The sequence below is a fragment of the Oryx dammah genome, unplaced genomic scaffold (assembly GCF_014754425.2).
Source record: "Oryx dammah isolate SB20612 unplaced genomic scaffold, SCBI_Odam_1.1 HiC_scaffold_29, whole genome shotgun sequence".
Classification (NCBI taxonomy): domain Eukaryota; kingdom Metazoa; phylum Chordata; class Mammalia; order Artiodactyla; family Bovidae; genus Oryx; species Oryx dammah.
The window spans coordinates 29,314,453-29,334,746 of record NW_024070213.1 but is presented as its reverse complement, the minus strand read 5'-3'; the positions used below and the strand labels follow the sequence as shown (position 1 = coordinate 29,334,746).

Genomic DNA, 20,294 nt, shown 5'->3' with positions numbered 1-20,294 from the left:
GTTTACTTCTGAAGCACCTGTCACCATCTTTGACAAATTTTTCTCTTCCACTATTAACTAGTCTGACTCTCCAGGCTCTTCATTGGCCAGTGGCTTTGATTGAAATTTAAGTAACTCTCTAATATTCCGATTAACTTCAGAAAGCCTGATTTTTATGTTAGACTTCCAAGATTGCTTTTTTGTTTCCGTTTTGATTTTCTTTAATCAAATGCAAACCTTCAATGACATGGCCCTAATGTATATAAGTAGATACTACTATGTTCAGGCTTTCCAGTTGGTACTAGTGGTCAAGAACCCACCTGCCAATGCAGGAGATACAAGAGATGCCAGCTCGATCCCTGGGTTGGGAAGATCCCCTGGAGAAGGAATTGGCAACCCACTCAGGTATTCTTGCCTGGAGAATCCCATGGACGGAGATGCCTGGCGGGCTACAGTCCACAGGGTCACAAAGTGTCTGATACAACTGAATCAACCTAGCACACACGCACCATTCTTGTTCAGCAAGGGGAGGGGGGGTAGGATTTTTTACAAGAATCAATGTCTGTTATTTCTATTAACTTAATCTTCACACTTTAAGAAGTGGGCTGTAGTCTTCCTATGTTAGATAGGATTACTCGTATTCAGAAAGTTGAAGGACGTTGTATGCATTACAAAGCTTCACCCTGACTCTGTCCAGAGCATATACTCTTTCTACTTAACATTTGTAGGGTGATATATTTTTATTTAAGCTTTGTAACAACATATAGGAGATAGGTGAGGAAATTCTTTCTTCATCCTCACAGAGGAAGAAACTGATCTGCAGAGTATCAGATAACATCTCTGAGATATCCTCAATGGGGAAATCAAAGTGAAAATTTTATGAATGTCATTGGTTAATGGGGCTTCCCAGGTGGTGCAGTGGTAAAAGAATCCACCTACAAGGAGATGCAAGAGACCTGGGTTAAATCCCTGGGTGGGGAAGATCCCATGGAGAAGGAAGTGGCAACCCACTCCAGTGTTCTTCCCTGGAAAATTCCATGGACAGACGAGCCTGGAAGACTACAATCCATGGAGCAGCAAAGAGTCAGACACAACTGAGCGAGCACACACACATAGGTTAATAAACTGTAATAATCTGTCTCAGTTCAGTTGCTCAGTCATGTCCGACTCGTTGCAACTCCATGAACCGCAGCACGCCAGCCCTGTCCATCACCAGCTCCTGGAGTCCACCCAAACCCATGTCCATTGTATCGGTGATGCCATCCAACCATCTCATCCTCTGTCGTCCCCTTCTCCTCCTGCCTTCAACCTTTCCCAGCATCAGGGTATTTCCAAATGAGTCAGCTTTCTGCATCAGGTGGCCAAAGTATTGGAGTTTAAGCTTCAATATCAGTCCTTCCAATGAACACCCAGGACTGATCTCCTTTAGGATGGACTGGTTGGATTTTGCAAACCAACAGAACTCTCAATAGTCTTCTCCAATACCACAGTTCAAAAACATCAATTCTTCTGTGCTAAGCTTTCTTTATAATCCAACTCTCACATCCACCCATGACGACTGGAAAAACCATAGCCTTCACTAGATGGACCTTTGTTGGCAAAGTAATGTCTCTGCATTTTAATATGCTGTCTAGGTTGGTCATAACTTTCCTTCCAAGGAGCAAGCGTCTTTTAATTTCATGGCTGCAGTCACCATCTGCAGGGATTTGGGGGCCCAGAAAAACAAAGTCAGCCACTGTTTCCACTGTTTCCCCATCTATATCCAATGAAGTGATGGAACCGGATGCCATGATCTTTGTTTTCTGAATGTTGAGCTTTAAGCCAACTTTTTCACTCTCCTCCTTCACTTTCATCAAGAGGCTCTTTAGTTCTTCTTCACTTTCTGCCATAAGGGTGGTATCATCTGCATATCTGAAGTTATTGATATTTCTCCCAGCAATCTTGATTCCAGCTTGTGCTTCTTCCAGCCCAGTCTTTCTCATGATGTACTCTGCATATAAGTTAAATAAGCAGGGTGACAATATACAGCCTTGACGGACTCCTTTTCCTATTTGGAACCAGTCTGTTGTTCCATGTCCAGTTCTAACTGTTGCTTCCTGACCTGTATACAGGTTTCTCAAGAGGCAGGTCAGATGGTCTGGTATTCCCATCTCTTTCAGAATTTCCCGCAGTTCATTGTGATCCACACAGTCAAAGGCTTTGGCATAGTCAATAAAGCAGAAATAGATGTTTTTCTGGAACTCTCTTGCTTTTTCAATGATCCAATGGATGTTGGCAATTTGATCTCTGGTTCCTCTGCCTTTTCTAAAATCAGCTTGAACATCTGGAAGTTATGTCTATGTGTATAATCTGTCAATGTGTATATGTATAGATGTGTGTGTTTAAATGTTTTCCTCATGATGCTCAACCAAGTGCTTTGTAACTGCTTAATCACATTGCAGAAGTCCCAAATTTGTCTAGTTTTATTAGATAAAAGTTTATAGTTCTGTGTTTCTTCACTAAGGTGACCTAAATGCTCTAAAACTCCAGATTTCTGGACCCCATTCTACACATATTTAAATCAGAGTATCTGGCCTTAGGACCTAGGAATTATCATTTTAATAAGCTTCCCAAATAATTATTCATATTAAAATTCAAGAACTATATCATTTGAAGACACATATATAGCAGCTTGACTTAGAAAGTGCTAGATAAGGTATAATGGTAAGTAGGTGAGGTCAGGCTATCTCCTACAAGATTTTTGAAGGCATCTGAAGGAATAAGTCTATTTATCTATTAATTAGAGCTTTTTACTATCAGAATTCATAAACAACAGTTTCATTAATCAGTTCAGTTCAGTTGTTCAGTCATGTCCGATTCTGTGTTACCCCATGGGTTGCAGTACACCGGGCTTCCCTGTCTGTCACCAACTCCTGGAGCTTGCTCAAACTTATGTCCATCAAGTTGATGATGCCACCCAATCATCTCATCCTCTTTCATCCCTTTCTCCTCCTGCCTTCAATCTTTCCCAGCATCAGAGTCTTTTCTAATGAGTCAGTTGTTTGTATCAGGTGGCCAAAGTATTGGAGCTTGATTAACATAGCATTATAATAACATAAGATTAGCACCAAGGAAAAAGATGGTAAGAATTCAGGTATACTAAAATACTTAGAAGATAACAAAGAGTCAGTTTGAAATAGAGTGCATGCGTATGTGCTAAGTCACTCAGTTGTGTCCAATTCTTTGAGACCTTATGGACCATAGCCCACTAGGCCCCTCTGTTCATGGGATTCTCCAGGTAAGAATACTGGAGTGGGTTGCCATGCCCTCCTCCAGAGGATCTTCCTGATCCCGGGATGGAACTCGCATCTCTTAAGTATCCTGAATTGACAGGCGGGTTCTTTATACTATCACCACCTAGGAAATAGAGAGTCAATCTTAAATAAGATATATTAATCTGCTGACCTTTTTCATCAGTCTTGTCACAGAAGAAGTAAAAGTTCACACACGATTGCCATAACGCTACATTTAAAAGTCAAAGTGATAAATGCAGTAAAAACCTAAAAAGTAAGAATCTACATCTTTGAAAGTAATCAATGTCTGGAACATTTATGAACAGCACTATGACCTCTGAAAAATGATCAAAGAGTTTTAGGTCTAAAGTGAAGAACAGATCCTGACAATGCATGGCTGGGCAGGAAGTGACACCCCCAGGGTCTCCTCTTTCCAAACCATAAGGAGTTCTAGATTTTAGGGGCCCATACCCAGAAGACTATTCAATCAATGTATGTATATTTTATATATATATATATATATATATATATATATATATATATATATATATTTAAACAGAGGAATTCTTTCAATTTCAATCTAGTCTTCTTTCTGCACAAGCAAAATACTAGCTTCCATTTCTTTCACTCATTTATTATGGGCAGTTTCCACTTCTGAATGCTACTTTGGTTTTTAGATAATTTACTTACTCAGTGTTCAGTTATATCCTGATCCAACAATGCCAATCGAATTCTCACACTTTTCAATAAGGACTAGTTAGTGGCTTACAGAAATTCCACTGAATATATTTAAAAGCTCTTGTCATTCTTTGAAGGAGTGAAGAAGAGCTAATCCCATTATTATTCAAGTAAAAAGAATGAGAAGTGGACAAAATGAGACCTTAATAGCTGCTATAATTTAGGCCCTGCTTATCTAGCAAAAACAATTTCAATTGTAGCACAAACAAATCATTAAGAGTAAAAACAGACACTATTCAAATGGTTAGCTTCCTGTACTAAAATGAAAATAGAGTAAAAGATTTTGCTACTAAATTTTTTATTCTATTTTACATTTGACAAAAATGTCAAATAAATTTAGAAATGGCTCCTTTACCAAAGAATATATCTTGTTTATTTCAAAAGATGAATTAATCTGTAACTAAATTCTCAGTTTGTAATTTATGTTTTCAAAGAGAAGCAACATTCAGATTTTAAATATATTCAAAGATACCTGAAACTCTCAAAGTTTTCAGTAGAGGTAGCCTTTCTAAAAGATATATGAGACCATTTGACATCCACAAACTAAAAGAAACTTTTTTCTGGAAAAGAAAATGGGAAATAACTTTTTTTTTTCTAAACTGTACTCCTAGTTCTTTTAAAGACATGATAATCTACTTAACATACTCAGAAATGTCTGCTTTCAGTGAGAGGAGATGACAATACCTCTCTATTAAGAGTTAAAATACAGCAACAAAACATTCTTATTTAACTTAAAACTTCCTTTCTATTTTAACAAGTTCTATTAAAAACTAGATAGACCATAAAATTGATTGGATAAATTAAAACCTGTCATTCTGATGAAATCTTGTGAACTGTTGATTTTTAAATTCCTCTGGACTCTGAAATTATGCTACCAAACTTCTAGATTATTCAGCACAATTGGACTAGCACTACAGTTGGATGACATTTGAAAAAGGCTAATTTCACAAAGTCATCCCTGGAAGCAATGTGCTCAAATTATATTTTGTAACTGAGCGCAATTAAAAGATAAAAAGGAGATAGTAGTTACTTTACATGAGACTTCTCAGGAAACACAGCAATCCAGTAAGAACCTCTAACAAGAATATAGACTAACTGTAAAAAGGTGTAGCTGAACACCTACCAACACTTTGTAGAAAGCCACGGGAACAAATGTCAAAGTCAATTCTTTCCCAATTAAAGCATTAGTTGTACATGAAAAAGACTTGAACTTTTATTTTTCTGAAAAACATACCCTAACTTCAGATACTGTTCTGAAGTTCATACCACATTGGTCTTGGGGGTGGTTTGGTTATTTTCAGTTGGAAGCGAGCTAAAAATAAATATCTAGGACTCATGCTGAGTGGGGTTTCCTACCACGAAAGGCACAGGCAAGTTCAGCTCCTTATCTGACACATGCCAGAGAATCTTTGTAAGTTATGTTTTGAATTTTTATTTATTTTTAATTGGACAAAATGTCTTTACAATGTTGTATTAATTTCTGCCACACAACGATGCAAACCAGACATAACCATACATATATCACCTCCCTCCCTTCATCCAACCGACCCTTCTAGGTCATCACAGAGCACCAGGCTGGGCTCCCTGCGTTATATAACAGCTTCTCACCAGTTATCTATTTTACACATGGCAGAGTATCTATGCAGACAGCCTTCAGATTGGGAGAAAATAATTGCAAATGAAACAACTGAAAAAGAATTAGATCTCCAAAATACATAAGCAGCTCATACAGTCCAATATCAGAAAAACAAACATCCCAATCAAAAAATGAGCAGAAGACCTAAACAGACATTTTTCCTAAGAGGAATACAGATGGCCAACAAATGCATGAAAAGATGCTCAACATCACTCATTATTAGAGAAATGTAAATCAAAACTACAGTGAGGAAACCTCACACCAGTCAGATGGACCTCACCAAAAAAAATCTACAATAATAGTAACAATAATACAAAACAGTAAATACTGGAGAGGATGTGGAGAAAAGGGAACCCTCTTGCACTGTTGGTGGGAATGTAAATTGATATAGCCACTATGGAGAACTGTACAGATAAACTTTTTATAGTAATAAAAGTATTAATATTTTAAAAATGTAAATTCACAGACTAGTGAATAGGCTACTTTTTTCTACAGAAGTTTACTTCAATAGGTTTAATCACTAGTTCAATCTCAGGAGATTGGGGGATAAATATTTCAGAGTAAAATCATTTCTTTCTTCTCCGTCCCTTTATTCCACTAGTTGGTGCATACAATGAGCAAAACACTGGAATTTTCTAAAAAAAATACTGATGGCTGACACAAGGAAGGGAAGAAGGGTTGATTCCTTTTATAATGAAAATGCTGTGACATGAGTGTGACTTGTTCAGTTCTTGAGCCTAGAAAGCAGATTTTCGGGGAGCCCAGGCAGCTCAGGATGTCTCTCCCACCTCTCTGGGAGATTGTTGCGGAGTTAGGTGTTTGCTAACACCCAAACAGGGGGTTGTTTTGTATAGGACTACCATTGCCTCCTGAAGAGCATTTCCTAAGCAGACCTGTTAACTTCATCCTCTGAAATACTTAGTTTAAAAATAAGAACCATTTCCTTTCTCTGTGCTCAAGCTAGCTTAAAAATGTCCCAAGGAGGCTGACTCCACAGGGGTCAGCCCCCAAATAAACCATTCCCCCTGCCAAATTTCTATGACTTCAAGCTTCCATTAGGCTTATTTAAGTGGATTATATCTGAATAGGAGGAAACACTTGCCACAGACACAGCATATTCAGTTATTTCAACTTACTTCAGAAGGTGGAAAAATTCTATTAAATTTCTATTAAATTTAAACCACAAGCTTCTTGCATAAAATTATTTCAATATTCTGACAAGGTACAGTGGGGTGTGGGGGATAGAAAAGCATTCCTTAAATTTTTAAACACACTCTGAGTGAGAAGAACCTATTTTGTTTAAAAAAAAAATGAAATAAAACGCATTGCCTGGAAAAATATTTATACACACACACACACACACACACACACACACACAGGACATTATAAGAAAAGAAGACTGGTCAAAAAAAAAAAAATTACAAGCCCAACCTCTACATTAATTTTAAGTAATTTCAGAATTAGCCAGGGTGAATGACTAGTTATATTAAATACAAACTCAAGTAACAGTTACGATTACTATAGCTTTTTATTATTCAGCTAGTTACTTCAAAGAAAGCTGAATTAAACCAGCTTCACCAGGAGTGAGATTGAGTCTACATTATTTCTTTTTAGATAAATGTGCTTCTTTGTATCCTGATTCTATTACCATTTGTTCTTTTTAGATTATCTCCTAAATTGTACATGAAAACCTACGTACCTCTGTATTTTTATTCTCTAATGCAAAGATAAATAATGTCTTACTTTAAAAGGGAGAAATTCATAAATTGAAAAACATACAATAAATAACACATACAGATTATAAACCAATATGCACAAAATAAATGCCTATTTAAAAAATAATTCTATACATCTATTTATATAAAGGATCATGCCATATATCAAAAGTTATCTTCTCATCAATTCTCAATGTAATATTGGAACTATGCCTGGGTTAATGAATTCATAGAGTTTGAGGAAAGGAGATGGAAAGAAGGTAAAGAGTGTAAGGGGGGCAAGAGGCCTTATTTAAATTTTTTTTTCAATCTTTGGCGGTGCCATGGGAGGTATTAGATCCCTGACCAGCGACCTAACCCCTTCAGTGAAGGCTCAGAGTCTTAACCACCAGACTGCCAGGGAAGTCCCAGGACGGTGGGACTTTTAAAGTTTGCCTTTTTCATCTGCACATTTTTCTAGGTTCATGCAGTTTGAAATCACGCAGAGTTTCAAAAGCCACCTAATCTCAATTCCTAGTTTAGAAATTACATATTATCAAAATTTCTAGTCCTTTCTGGACACCAAATAGAAGCATTTTCCTTTTGTATATCTATGAGAGTGGTGTTTACATAAGCAATAGCAAGGAGTCATCAGCCTTTTACAGACACTGTTAGAATTTTCATCCATTAAAGCCACTAGCAGGTTTGTCACTTAAGTTTCCTAAGTTACCAAGATAACAACATGCATTATAAACATAAGCACTTTCATTTCTAAAGAGACATTAGATAACCCAATAACAGACTAATCACCATGGCTGATCACGTGTTCACACTATATCCATAAGCCATCCCTGTTAACGAATCACACTTTGAAAGGCAAATTCATAATTAGCTGGTAACACTGATTCTGTGTTATACATCAAGTTAACAAAATGCTTCCTCATTAAGGACTCTGTTAAACTCTCCCTCCAATTAAAATCAACATATTTTAAAATATATGCAGTAATGTCAAAGGAGGAAAAGCCAACTATTAGAACAGCAAGTGATAAAAAAAATGAGCTATCAAGATTACATACAAATGTGAACAGTTGTATATTAAGTGCTATCATAAAATCTACATGGATTTTCCATTATAATGGAAGAGGTAACATTAGTATTGTATTCAAGTACTTCACCTCTTTAAAAATGTTCCAAAGATTAACCATCAGCCACATGTGTCTATCAAGTACTTGAAATGTAGCTACACCAGACTGAGATGGGCTGTAAGTGGAAAACATACACCACAAAATCAGACTTTACCACAAAAAAAAAAAAAAAAAAAACCCAGAAAGCAAAATATCTTGATTTATATGTTGATTTTATGTTAGCATGATATAATTGATTAAATTAAACAGTATTATCATGGATTTCATCTAGTTAGTTTTTATTTATTTTTTACTTTTTTATGAGGCTATTAAAAAACATAAAATTCAGTAATTTGCTCCTGTTATATTTCTATTGGACAGCGCTTATCTATGATGTTTACAGGACTGTTTTCATCAAAGCCACTGGGTGACACTGTTTCTCCATTAAATTGATGCAAGTAAAGCAATTTCCTGGCAGAGGAAAAAGTCTTGCACATACCCAGGCATGCATACATGTATGCACACTCATAAACACACACAACAGACATCATGTGCTCCTTACAATTATCCATATTCTTAGGATGAAAAAACATGAATACACCTGAGTACTTCTATTATCATCTTAGCAGGACTTGAAATACTTAAAATCTGTAATAATCATTCAGATTCCTCAATAATAAATGACAGCTCTAATCAAATCAAATAAGCAGAAGTTGTTTAGTTTGTGACTTTTCCCAAACAGCTTTCCATCTTCTAAATGGTAATGTTTCTCATGACTGCCTCTAAAAAAACTTACATCCTATTTACTTATATTTTAATGGATTCCCACAGAATCCATGAAAAATAATTTAAATGAACAAAAACCACCAGCTGTTTTTGCTAGCAAAGAAATGCTTTACTCATGTGCAGATTCCTTTTCACCTTGAAGTTTGAAATCCTGAACATTTTTAAATCGATTCACTAAAAACTAAAATGAAAACAAAAATCAATATTTAAACCACCATCATGCACTCTTCTTTGATGAGATAAAGATTCCACAAAGTAGGACTTTGCAATGCAATTGATATACATTTCTGGGACAAAGTCTTGAATAATACAGTCTAAAGGCTGGTAAGATGACCGGAAAACACCTTTGTAAGGGCTCTAGAGTTTTGTGTTATCTGTACATTCAATGGGTTTTATTCAATCTTCTAATCCTGAATGAGAATTTAGAGTTGGATTCCAGTGTAAAATCACAAGTGATTAGTAGGTTTAAAATGATCTGCCTAACTCTTTTCCTACTGTTCCCCAGCAGCAGATTCAAGTCCAACAGAGAACTGGATAAAAGTCAACATTTTACCGCAGGTTGCTACATACTTTTAGCTGATTCTCCCTCCATTTCCTTTTCTCTAAAACCAGACTTATTCTAGTCTCCTAACTACAGCCTGCATGGAATTAAGCATTTTAAGATCTCTCTGCAACAAGTTCCTTAAGCCATAGACTACACCTCGGGATAGGAGAGCCACCACTGTGTTAGCTTGAGGTGTATGTAACGTGTCCCAAATCTTGTATTATCTTTATTTCAGAAGTCCTATTAATGTATACTTACTTTCCACTTCAAAGAAACGATTCTCCCTTGCCTTCAAAACCTAAACTTGCTCAAAACCTAAAACAATTATGTTTAACCATTATGCATTGAGGACTTTCTGAAAATCTAGGAAAACATAAAATTTTTCCCTAGAAAAGTGAAAGGATGAACTTTTTCATAAAATTTCAGAGATGAGATGAACAGTTCTGGCTCTAGATTTAAAATCTGCTCTAAGATAGTATATGCACTGCTTCAGTGATTACCTCAGAGGTCATTTCCATACTTGACTGCGATTTCTCCCTTTCTTATGGTGATATCTCATTATCCTAACTAGGCTCTAAGCTCTGAAGAGCCAAGGTGCTACACTGTACCTGTATAGAATTTGTATGCATTTTAGCACAAGGCTTATTATTGCACAGACAAAACATGTTGACTTGACATTGTGTAGGTTCACTGACCAAACACTTTAATGAATAACATTAGCTAAGGATAGCATCTTCTTCTAAAATAGCAGACATTTTGGGAGAACACATACAGCCAACTAATATTTTCAGCAATCAGCATCTAACAACTTTTTCTCTGAACTGTGACTTCTTCACATCTTTTTAAGACTTCTTTCCCCCAGAAACCAAACCTGTGTATTTTATGCTGACAATTGTGCAAGTGTACATTCTCAAGTGCAACACGGAGATAACTCCCTAGGATAGCCTTACAGAAAACAAAAAACTTCTTTAAAAAAATACTACCAATAGTAAAAGTATATACTGTGAGGTAATTCCTACAAGCATTTAAATTTCTATGTAAAGGAACTAATGTTCATTTGAATATGAAGAGCACAGCTTTAAGTGCAAGAATATGGAGGTGTCTCTGAATCTCCTGGTTTATTCTGAATTATTTGATAGAGCTTCCTTGAAAATAGGAATGTACTAATAGGAAATAAACACAAATTGAGTTTTCAATTTAATACACTTGAAGCTTCTTTTTAATATCACACCCAGAAGAGGAAAGAGAGGTAGAGACTCCATGGAATAGAAGACACATGGCCAATGAAAGGCTTACCAGGTGGCGCTAGCGGTAAAGAACCTGCCTACCAACGTAAGAGACTTGAGAAACACAGGTTCAAACCCCGGGACAGGAAGACCCCCTGGAGAAGGGAATGGCAACCGGCTCCAATATTCTTGCCTGGAGGATCCCCTGTACAGAGGAGCCTGGCGGGCTACAGTCCATGGGGTCGCAAAGAGTCAGACACGACTGAAGCAACTCAGCGTGCGCACACACACACACACACACACACACACACACACACACACACGGCCAATGAAAACTATTCACCAGAAACATGTAGGATTGTTTCACAAAGCTCAAGAAACTTGCCCTATGCAAAAAAGGTTTTCTGAAAAATCCAACTTCACCCCCTACACCCTAAATAAACTCACTCTTTTACTATGATTAAATAACCCAAGGTTTCAATGAAGTGTACATAGACTACTGGGCTGTTACTGGCACAAATCACATTAATCAACAATCTTAAAATATAATATATATGCAGATTTCTAATTTTGAGGTTCACAAACATCCTACTTCAACATAATAAATGAGAACTTATTGAAAAAGGAAGTGAAATTAAACTTGAAGACTTTTATTCACCTAGAGTCCTGAAGAGAGTCTTCTCAGAGCTGTATTTCCTAACAGAGTACAGCAAATTCACACAAATGCCACTACAGATATAATGAATGTTTTTTCAGGCCAGTGTCACTCACCCTTGCCTGCCTGAACCCCCTCCCCCCTAGACTTTTCAAAATGTATTTCATACACAGAGTCACTGTTCTGGTTGTTTATTTAATTAACATGACAGCCCAGCATACACAGCATTTCTTTCAGTTCTACAGTTTTAACTTTTTTACACTTTAGACTCAATACAGAAAGAGTGAAATTACTGTTTGCCTCCTTCCAACCTCTGTAAATTTATATAGATTCACTGACTATTTCTGTCAGTTAAAATACTTTTTTCAGTATGCTTTAAATATCTATATTCACAAAGTAAAATCACAATTTTGTCCCTACACACCAAAAACTTTTCTGCCCTCACCTTTCCCAAAGGATGAGAAAATCTTGTTTTTCCTTTTTAGGGTTTTTAGAAGTTGGCCTTAATTAATTTTAATTCTGTCAGCAGGTCATAAATAATCAATATTGTTCTTTGTATTGCCATATGCCAAGTTATACTCCTGAAATGTGATAGAAGGTACAATTGGATTAAAAAGGTATAATTGTTTCTGAAATTTATTAAATTTGAGAAATATGTTCTGTTATCCTGAAATGTATTTAGGAGTTTAAAGAACAATTAATTCTATATTTTCAGAAGAAATACTTTTGTATTTTAAAAATACACAGTAAATGCAAGATAGTTGTACTTTTTACCAAAGATGTAAGAAGGCCTACCATTGAAAACTACACCTACTACTGTATCCTATTCTTTTTGCTTTGCTGTTTCTGTTTTTTGGCTTTCTTTGCTTGAAAATATCTTTCTTATATCAATAATGAAAAACTTGATTCTACTTTTGATAACCAACCACTAGACTCTTATAAAAACATTACATTCCTAAAAAGCCTGCTAAAGATCTTTTTGCTAAATATGTTTAATGAACAGTCTTAAGGCCCTATGTGTGTGAAAATATTTTGATTTTTAATCTCACAAAATGAAGTATACAGCTGTACATTTCTGACTGAGAGTGTACCCACCACAAAGAATTTTGTCATGAATTGGTACAAAAGTGCTAACGGTGAGGTGAGAGGCATACAGCTTGTGTTTATTTTATGTGAAACCATAGGCAAAGATATTAAATCCTTCATAACATGTAACTAAAATAAAATTGCATTGGTTTGAATTCTTTCAAAAATCAATGTGTAAGGTGGTCCCAGTAATTAGAAGGAAAGAGCCAGCCAATTGTGTAGAGTATCAAGAAAAGAGACACCCTTTCAAATACAATATTCAAGTGTTAAAAATGCTGAATTAAAATTTTATGTTGAAAAATAACATTTAGTAATCATGCATAATTTCTAATAATTCAAGAAATTCTAAGGACCTTAGTGTTTGGAAGACAAGGTGATACCTGCTCAGGGATATAAACATCCACTTAAGAAAGATACATACACCTTAATGGAATCATCTGCCTTCTTAACCAAAACAGTACAGTCTGACTCACTGACCTACAAAAATCTTGAACCTACTGGGCCAGTAGGAGTGAGTTAAAAACATGAAATGTTACCAATTCGGTTCTTTCCTGAGAGCCTACTTCTTCATTCACATCTCACCCAGTGTCCCATTAATTCTGAGACCGAAGACTAGATCTATCTCCTTTCTTTGGCTGAAGCTGTAATTATGATCAATGCTGCAAAACTCAGTTCTGTATGTAATAGCTGATCTATTGTCTTCATGATGGTTCAGGAAGGGGAGAAGGAAGGCAGGGAGGGAGGGAACTCTGTCATTTGGTTTGCCTTATGACAATTTTATCATCTATTCTCCTTGACCTTTCAGAATTGAGTCATTGCCGAGAGATAGCTCTTAAGCTAGTGGCTGCTATCATTCACACAGAGAAGAAAAGGTTGGAATTCTCTCACCTTTAAACCTCACAATGAGCAAAGTCCAAATGAAATTCTCCAGAGTACTCTGCCAGCTCCTCTGTGTTTTATGTTCTTACACCTCTACTTAAAATCCACTTGTTGCCTGAGGATTGTCTTAAAGAGTAGACATTCTTTCAGAAAAGAACTCCTAATCAGGTAGCATTCAGGGCGGTATTATATATGTGTTTTATAATTATTTTGATTCTTGATTTCATAAAGCATTTGGATGACAGTGGTACACTTTGCACCCTTAATCAGAAGTTTGTTTCCTTGTGATAAAACAGATAAGCCATTTACTATATAGCTCCTGAACTTTTCACACAGGCTAACGTATGAGATATTGCCCTGTCTTATAAGATCCTAGCGTGTTGTCAGTTCCCACCCACCCCCCTACAATTATGCTCAGCAACAACTTTAAAGGGTCATATATAAAAATTAGCCTTAAGTAACATGCACACACTTACCCATGCCCTCATTAAAAATTCGAGTAAATAAATTTCTGCTAAATGTCACCTTGCTTTCCCATCAACCATAAGAGATAGTCTCTCATTTTAGAGGAGTCTTCATAAACATAGCCTTTAAAAAAAAATGGCAACCAAAGAAACTGATCAAAATATATTATGAATATACATGATCGACCACACTCATCTGCAAAATGTGAAAATTCAATGCTCAATAATTTTCTTAGAAGTCTGCAGGCTATTCAAATCATCCATTTGTCAATTCAAACCAGAGAAAACCAGTAAAAATCTATGGGTTAATTAACACTGCTGGTTAACTTCCCTAAACACCTTCTCATTTTAAATCTACCCTTAATTCAAATGTTAATAAGAAATTTCAGAAATCAAATTTCAGAGGTTAAATGATATGAATTTGGATTCAAGTTATTTATGCTTAACTCACAGATTTGCCTTAGAAATTAAGTTTCAATTTTGCAATGATCAGGTCACATTTCCCTGTAAGTTAAAGAAAAGTGTACTTAAAATACATTTAAACTAGCAGTGTTTTCATTTAAAAGATGTTCTATCAGTGACTTTAAAAAGAAATTAAAATGTGTTTTCCTCCAATTGGCTTATAGAGAGCTTACTTTATTCTGGTGATGTCCAGATTTCTACCAAAACTAAGTATCAGTCAGTGGCCTGTTTTTAACTTCACCCTTAGAGTAAGCTAAACCCAAGAAATATTTGCTTTATCTAAAGGGAAAGCTAAATAAGTACATTTGCTTTAAAATAAACACAGAGACTACAATGTTGTCATCCATTCTGCTAAATAATGTCAAACGACCACATTCTGTGTGATTAACTCCATTTGAGAAACAAACTAGTCATCACACCATATGGTGACTGCTATTTCTTAGAAATACCCAAATGATAATCCACAGAATAACCTAAAGAGAAAAAGCTTACTATGTCTTAGGATATTCTCTCACTCCCTGAAGTTGTCCTCATAGTCCCATAGGTAGGCATAAACTTAAATGAGAAAAGTGTAAATTTCCACTTGCTATACTTAACCAGCTCTCTACCACCTCCACCCCCAAGTGTCAAATCAGTTTGAAGTAGAGAGGTGAACACTGAAGTTCTCCTCAGATACAATCTGGTTTTAAAATACGGGTTTGTTCTTTTACACCCTTTATAGCAACTGTATTCCACCATCTCAAAACAATGATATTAAGGAAATAAGTCCCCCAAATTCACTAAACATTATCTGGGATAACCTCACTCATAACTCTAGATTCCTCCTCCTCCTCTCTGAAAGATTTATATTACCAGCAATTTAGAAATATTTTCCTGAATTATTATTTCCTGTATAAATCCACTTGAATTGCTAAATATCCACTAAGTATGTAGATACTCAAGAGAAATTTTTTCAAGTTGACACTAACAGCGCAGTCCACGATTCTGACAAATTCTGAAGTTCAACATATTGTTCCCCAAATTGAAGTTTATGGTTTTAATACAAAACACATCAGCATGGAATAATGTATGTCCCCAAATTACATTTTAAAAAGCAAACTGGGCACCACCAAACACAGCCTCTTCAAGTAAAACTTACTGCAAAACCAGAGTATATCAGCACCTCACCTTCAAGCATTCCTTGCTTTAACTCTAGAATATTTTTACTGACTTCCATAAATGTTTACCTGTCTTCTCAGAAAGAAAGAAATTTTATGAAAAGAAACAGAAAGAAATTCTATAAAAAGAAACAAAAAGAAATCTAGCAAAATCCTCGTTTTCAAAATCACCCTTAAAAACAAACAAAAAAAATTTAATTCGAACATTTCTGCTAAAGGAGGAAAACATGAGAGCACTTAAAAGTACAGACAAGTCATCCGCCAGGTGTAGCACATCTAAAAATTTGGCTCAGCTGTGGAAGACCCTGCAAAGACCATCTAGTTTTATTACTTATTCGTGTTCCTGTTGTTCAGGATATAAAATATTGTGCGAGAGGGCGAGAAAAGCTCCCTGGTTTCCAAGTCTGAAGTTAGGGCACCTCGCTGGGCTGTCTTTCCTTCTGTTCCCAGCGCTCCAATTCCCTCCACTTTGTGGCGGATCCCAAAAGCTTTCAAGTTTTCCCGAGAGGCGAGTGAGAAGGGGGCTGCAGGTCCTTACCTGTTCCCTGGGGATGCAGGGCAGGGAGGTCCTCCGATGGGACTTGCTGCTGCAGCCGGACATCTCGGCGGACACCACGGAGCTGGACCGCCTCCTCCTCTTAAACACCGGGATCTCTTCCTTGGTCCCAGCGATCAGCTGGGACCCGAAATGCTCCCTCGGAGCCGCCCCCGAGTACTGCGGCAAGATCTGCTCCACGTACCTGGCCAGGAGGATCCCCAGCACGCCGGCCAAGTACGCCAGGTAAGGTCTCCAGGCAACCTTGAACCTCTCTAAGGAAATGAGGGCCACGGTCCTGACCGCGCTAGTCAAGGCGATCATGAGGACGCCCAGCCTCAGCCTCAGCACCAGCCATGTCGCGGCGGCCAAGCAGCTGAGCACCACCCCCGCGGCGGGGAGCGAGAGTAAGTGATCCTCCCCGACGCCCAGCCCAATCTGGACGAGCGCTTCCCCCCCGCAGCAGACTGCCAGCAGCGCGACGGCCAGAGGCAGGCGCACCCCGGCGCGCAGGAGGTACAAGCCCATCCAGAAGAAGGCACACAGGACACTGAAGAGCAGCGCTGAGGGCTGCAGCCAGGGGCCGAGCGGCGCGCCGCCCCCGGGAGCACCTCCCCGCGGCCCCGGGAGGACGCCCCCTTCTGCTGCTGGGGCTGCTTCCTCCTCCTCCGCCGCCGCCTCTTTACTCCGCTCCAGGTCACAGCCGATCTCCCCGCGGACCAGCCTCACCAGCAACGCCAGCAGAAAGGACAGGGAGCCCGCGCACAGCGCCGAGGAAAGTTTCCGCGAGCGCCGGAGCGGCCGCAGCACCCGGGCGCCCCAGCAGCCTCGGCAGCCCACGTCCCGGGGCGATGCGGGGCCCGCCGCTGGGGCCGGTCTCTCCTCCCAGTGGCCCGGCGTGGCCCAGACTCGGGAGGCCTCGCCCGGCACGGCCATGGTGGGCCCTCTTCGCGGAGTCCCCGAGGGCCCCCCCGACGCCCCCACCCCGCCACACACACGCACACACACACACAGGCGCGCGCTCACGCCGGCTCTTCTCGCAATCCCACCCTCGGAATCCCTCCTCCTCCCAGGCCCGCGAGCACTGAAAGTTTCAGCTTTCGAATAACTCTGGGAGAAGGCTAGATGCTCTAAAGAGACGCCTTCCAGTGAAAAGCTAGCACAGGCAGAAGCGATCAGACTTCCTCTTTTTCTCTCTTGGAAAAGCTTTGCAGCATTCTCCGCTCCACCCCCACCCCCGACTTCGGTCCTCTGGGGTCCCTCCGGACTTCAGGATTTTAAAGATCACCCGAGGCGTCCGGAGTGCGGGGGTCGCAGCTGGAGCCGGGGACGCGGGGCGAGCTCGCAGCCATCCTGGGTGCTGCTGCACGCTAGGGGCCCTCAGCCGACGGAGGTCCCCCTTCCTCTCCTTAATGCAGCTCTTTCTCTATCACTCTTTCTTTCTCCTCGGCCGATCCTCCCCGACCCGGCCCCAGGAAGCGAACCACCATTCCCTTGGGCAGAAAGCACAGCCTTCCCTGCGTCTGTCAGTCCAGTTCATGGCAAAAGGTGGTGAAAACGGAAAAGGGGCTGAGAAATAACCAAGAAGTTGCTGAGTCCCGTCGGAGAGACATCCAGTCGGAGAGACGAGCGGCTGCCGCAAGGGAAGGGAGGGAGGGCAAGCGAGCTGGAGAGGAAGGGAGGGTGGGAGGGAAGGGAGGGCGAGAAAGGAGAAGGAGATTTACAGGGTTGTTGTTTGTTTTTTTTTTTTTTTTTTTCCCTTCTTTTTGGTGCGAGGTTGGTGGTGATTTGCAATTTTGCAGAAGGGAGGAGAGTGGAGACGACTGATTAAAACTGTATAAAAAAGCAGGCAGCTGGAGTGATCTGCAATCCCGCTTGCTTTCTTTAAGGCAACTCCCTAGGAAAGCGTTCCCAGCCCTGCTCCCGCCCCTCCCCGGAGGAGGCGCTCTTCTTAGCTCGAGCTTCTTTCCCCGGAGCCCAGCCGGGCTGCTCTGCCAGCATCCTGGAGAAGGAGTGGCTCAGATCCGTCCACCGCCGGGCTCGCAGCCTCCCGGGGCTCCAGGGTCTCAGGCTGGCCCTCACACATGGCTGCCCAGGACATTGGAGTGAAAAAAGGATGGTGCTTGGATACTTAGCTCTAGAGGGGAATCCGCAGACTTCCCATTGTCCTGAAAAATGACAGCCACATCTACTGTCTGAGTGATTCAAAGATGCTTATAGACTCAAGTCATGTCCAACAGCAAACCAATGTCGGGTGGCATTGTAAGGCCTTGAGTGCTCCTGCTGGAAGAGAACCTAGGCTTTCCTGCTGGTCCAAACAATGGAAAATTTCAACCTTACCTAGATTCAAATAACATTAAAGAGAAAGGGAAAGGGGAGAGCTCTCTTGTTATTGTTGTTACTTTAAAAAATACAGTGTATGAGAGCATTAGTCAACAGTTGTTGATGATGGATGGTAAATTACATTGAGATTAACTGGCCCTAGCCTCAGAGAAGTGTACAAAATTAGGAAGCTCGAACAATCAGAAATATTTTTTTAAAAATCTCAAAATGGGGGTGGGGGGATAAAAACAGGTAGGTTAACACTAGGAAAGATCTTAAAAGCTGCCTATGCTGAAATTGTCTACCATGAAAAAAGCTTGTGAAAATAAAAAAACAGGACCCTAGTTATTCATGTTTATAGGCTACACATTTCCTATGCTGTAGTAATGTTGAATTTGAGAAACTAAAAGTAAAAAAAATTAAGCTCTTTTGGCAGATTATGAAAAAATAGTATGTTTTTAAAAAGTCCATCAGTGTGAAAAGTTGGTTTTTTTAAATATTGAACCCAAGACCAGTCCACTCTTGTTCATTTTTAATATGGCTACCTTAAATGTAATTTGCCCTCACTAATAATAATAAGGATAATCCAATTTTGTCTTAATTATCTGAACATTCCAGGGTAAAGTGTGTGTGGAAGCTGGAGTATTTGGATAGTTGGTTCAGTGAAAGTGTAAAAGAAGTGAAAGTGTTAGTTTCTCAGTCATGTCCACCTCTTTGTGACCTCATGGACTGTAGCCCACCAGGCTCCTCTCTCTGTGGAATTCTCCAGGCAAGAATACTGAAGTGGATAGCCATTCCCTTCTCCAGGAGTGGAACCTGCGTCACCTGCATTGTGAGAAGACTGTTCAACCTCTGAGCCACCAGGGAAGCGCAATTGATTCAATATGCTATTGTATTTTATGTGTAGAGATGAAGCAATCTAAAGAAAAGACAAAGGAGATACCTGAAAAAGAAAATTCGTGAGACAAGGGAGGAGATAGCTTAAGATTTAAGCTTAACTTTGTTGGAAACAGCCTGCTTTAGTTTGGGGCAGATGTTAATACTTAAATCAGGGTGTAAGTGGATATGATAATACAGCTTCTCTCCATCAGATGTCCAGAACCATGTTACCACATGGAAAACAAGTTGGGCAGCTAGTCAATGGCAGTGGGCACCATCTGTTTAATAATTAAACAGGAGCAGCGATCTCTTTGCCAAAGACAAATGAGCCCCTAGCCTGCCGCTTTTTTGAGTTTTCTTTTTTAGACATATGATTCATACGTCAGAGCCTACCTGAAACATTTGAGTGAAAAGCCTTGATTGGAATATCATGATGATATCTACTGCCATCAAGAAGAGCATATGAAAATGAAAAATTGTTAAGATCTGGGCATATATCAAGATTAGCAAGAAAGGAATAGTGAGAATTTTAGAGTATTTCCATTTTTCCCTGTACCCTACCACCTCAAGCATCTCAGTTCTTTAGGAAAAAATAAATCACCATAAAAACTGAACTTGTAAGAGATGGAATGTAGATATTAAAGCAACACTGTGACCAGAAGAACATAAGAACGGCATCTGTTAATGGCAGCAAAACAGAAACACTAGGTCTGTATGTTAATTACATTCTTGAAATGTTCCATTGTATTATAGAGGCAGTGTCCTGGTTGTTCCCAATTCTCAGTAAGCCTCACAACCAGAAAATTATTTTTTCTACCAAAAGAAAAGGTAGATTCCACCTCTCCTGGCATTACCA

At 39.1% G+C, this 20,294-nt stretch overlaps 1 protein-coding gene across 1 annotated transcript in view; it reads right to left on the bottom strand.

Moving 5' to 3' along the window:
- PDE3A (phosphodiesterase 3A) overlaps positions 1 to 17,436 on the bottom strand; it is a 366,473-nt gene extending 349,037 nt beyond the window's left edge. The window contains exon 1 of the mRNA XM_040235298.1: positions 16,241 to 17,436. Coding sequence (XP_040091232.1) covers positions 16,241 to 17,173 — 933 coding nt within the window. The 5' untranslated portion in view covers positions 17,174 to 17,436. The remainder of the gene's footprint in view (positions 1 to 16,240) is intronic.
- Between the last annotated feature and the right edge of the window lie 2,858 nt (positions 17,437 to 20,294).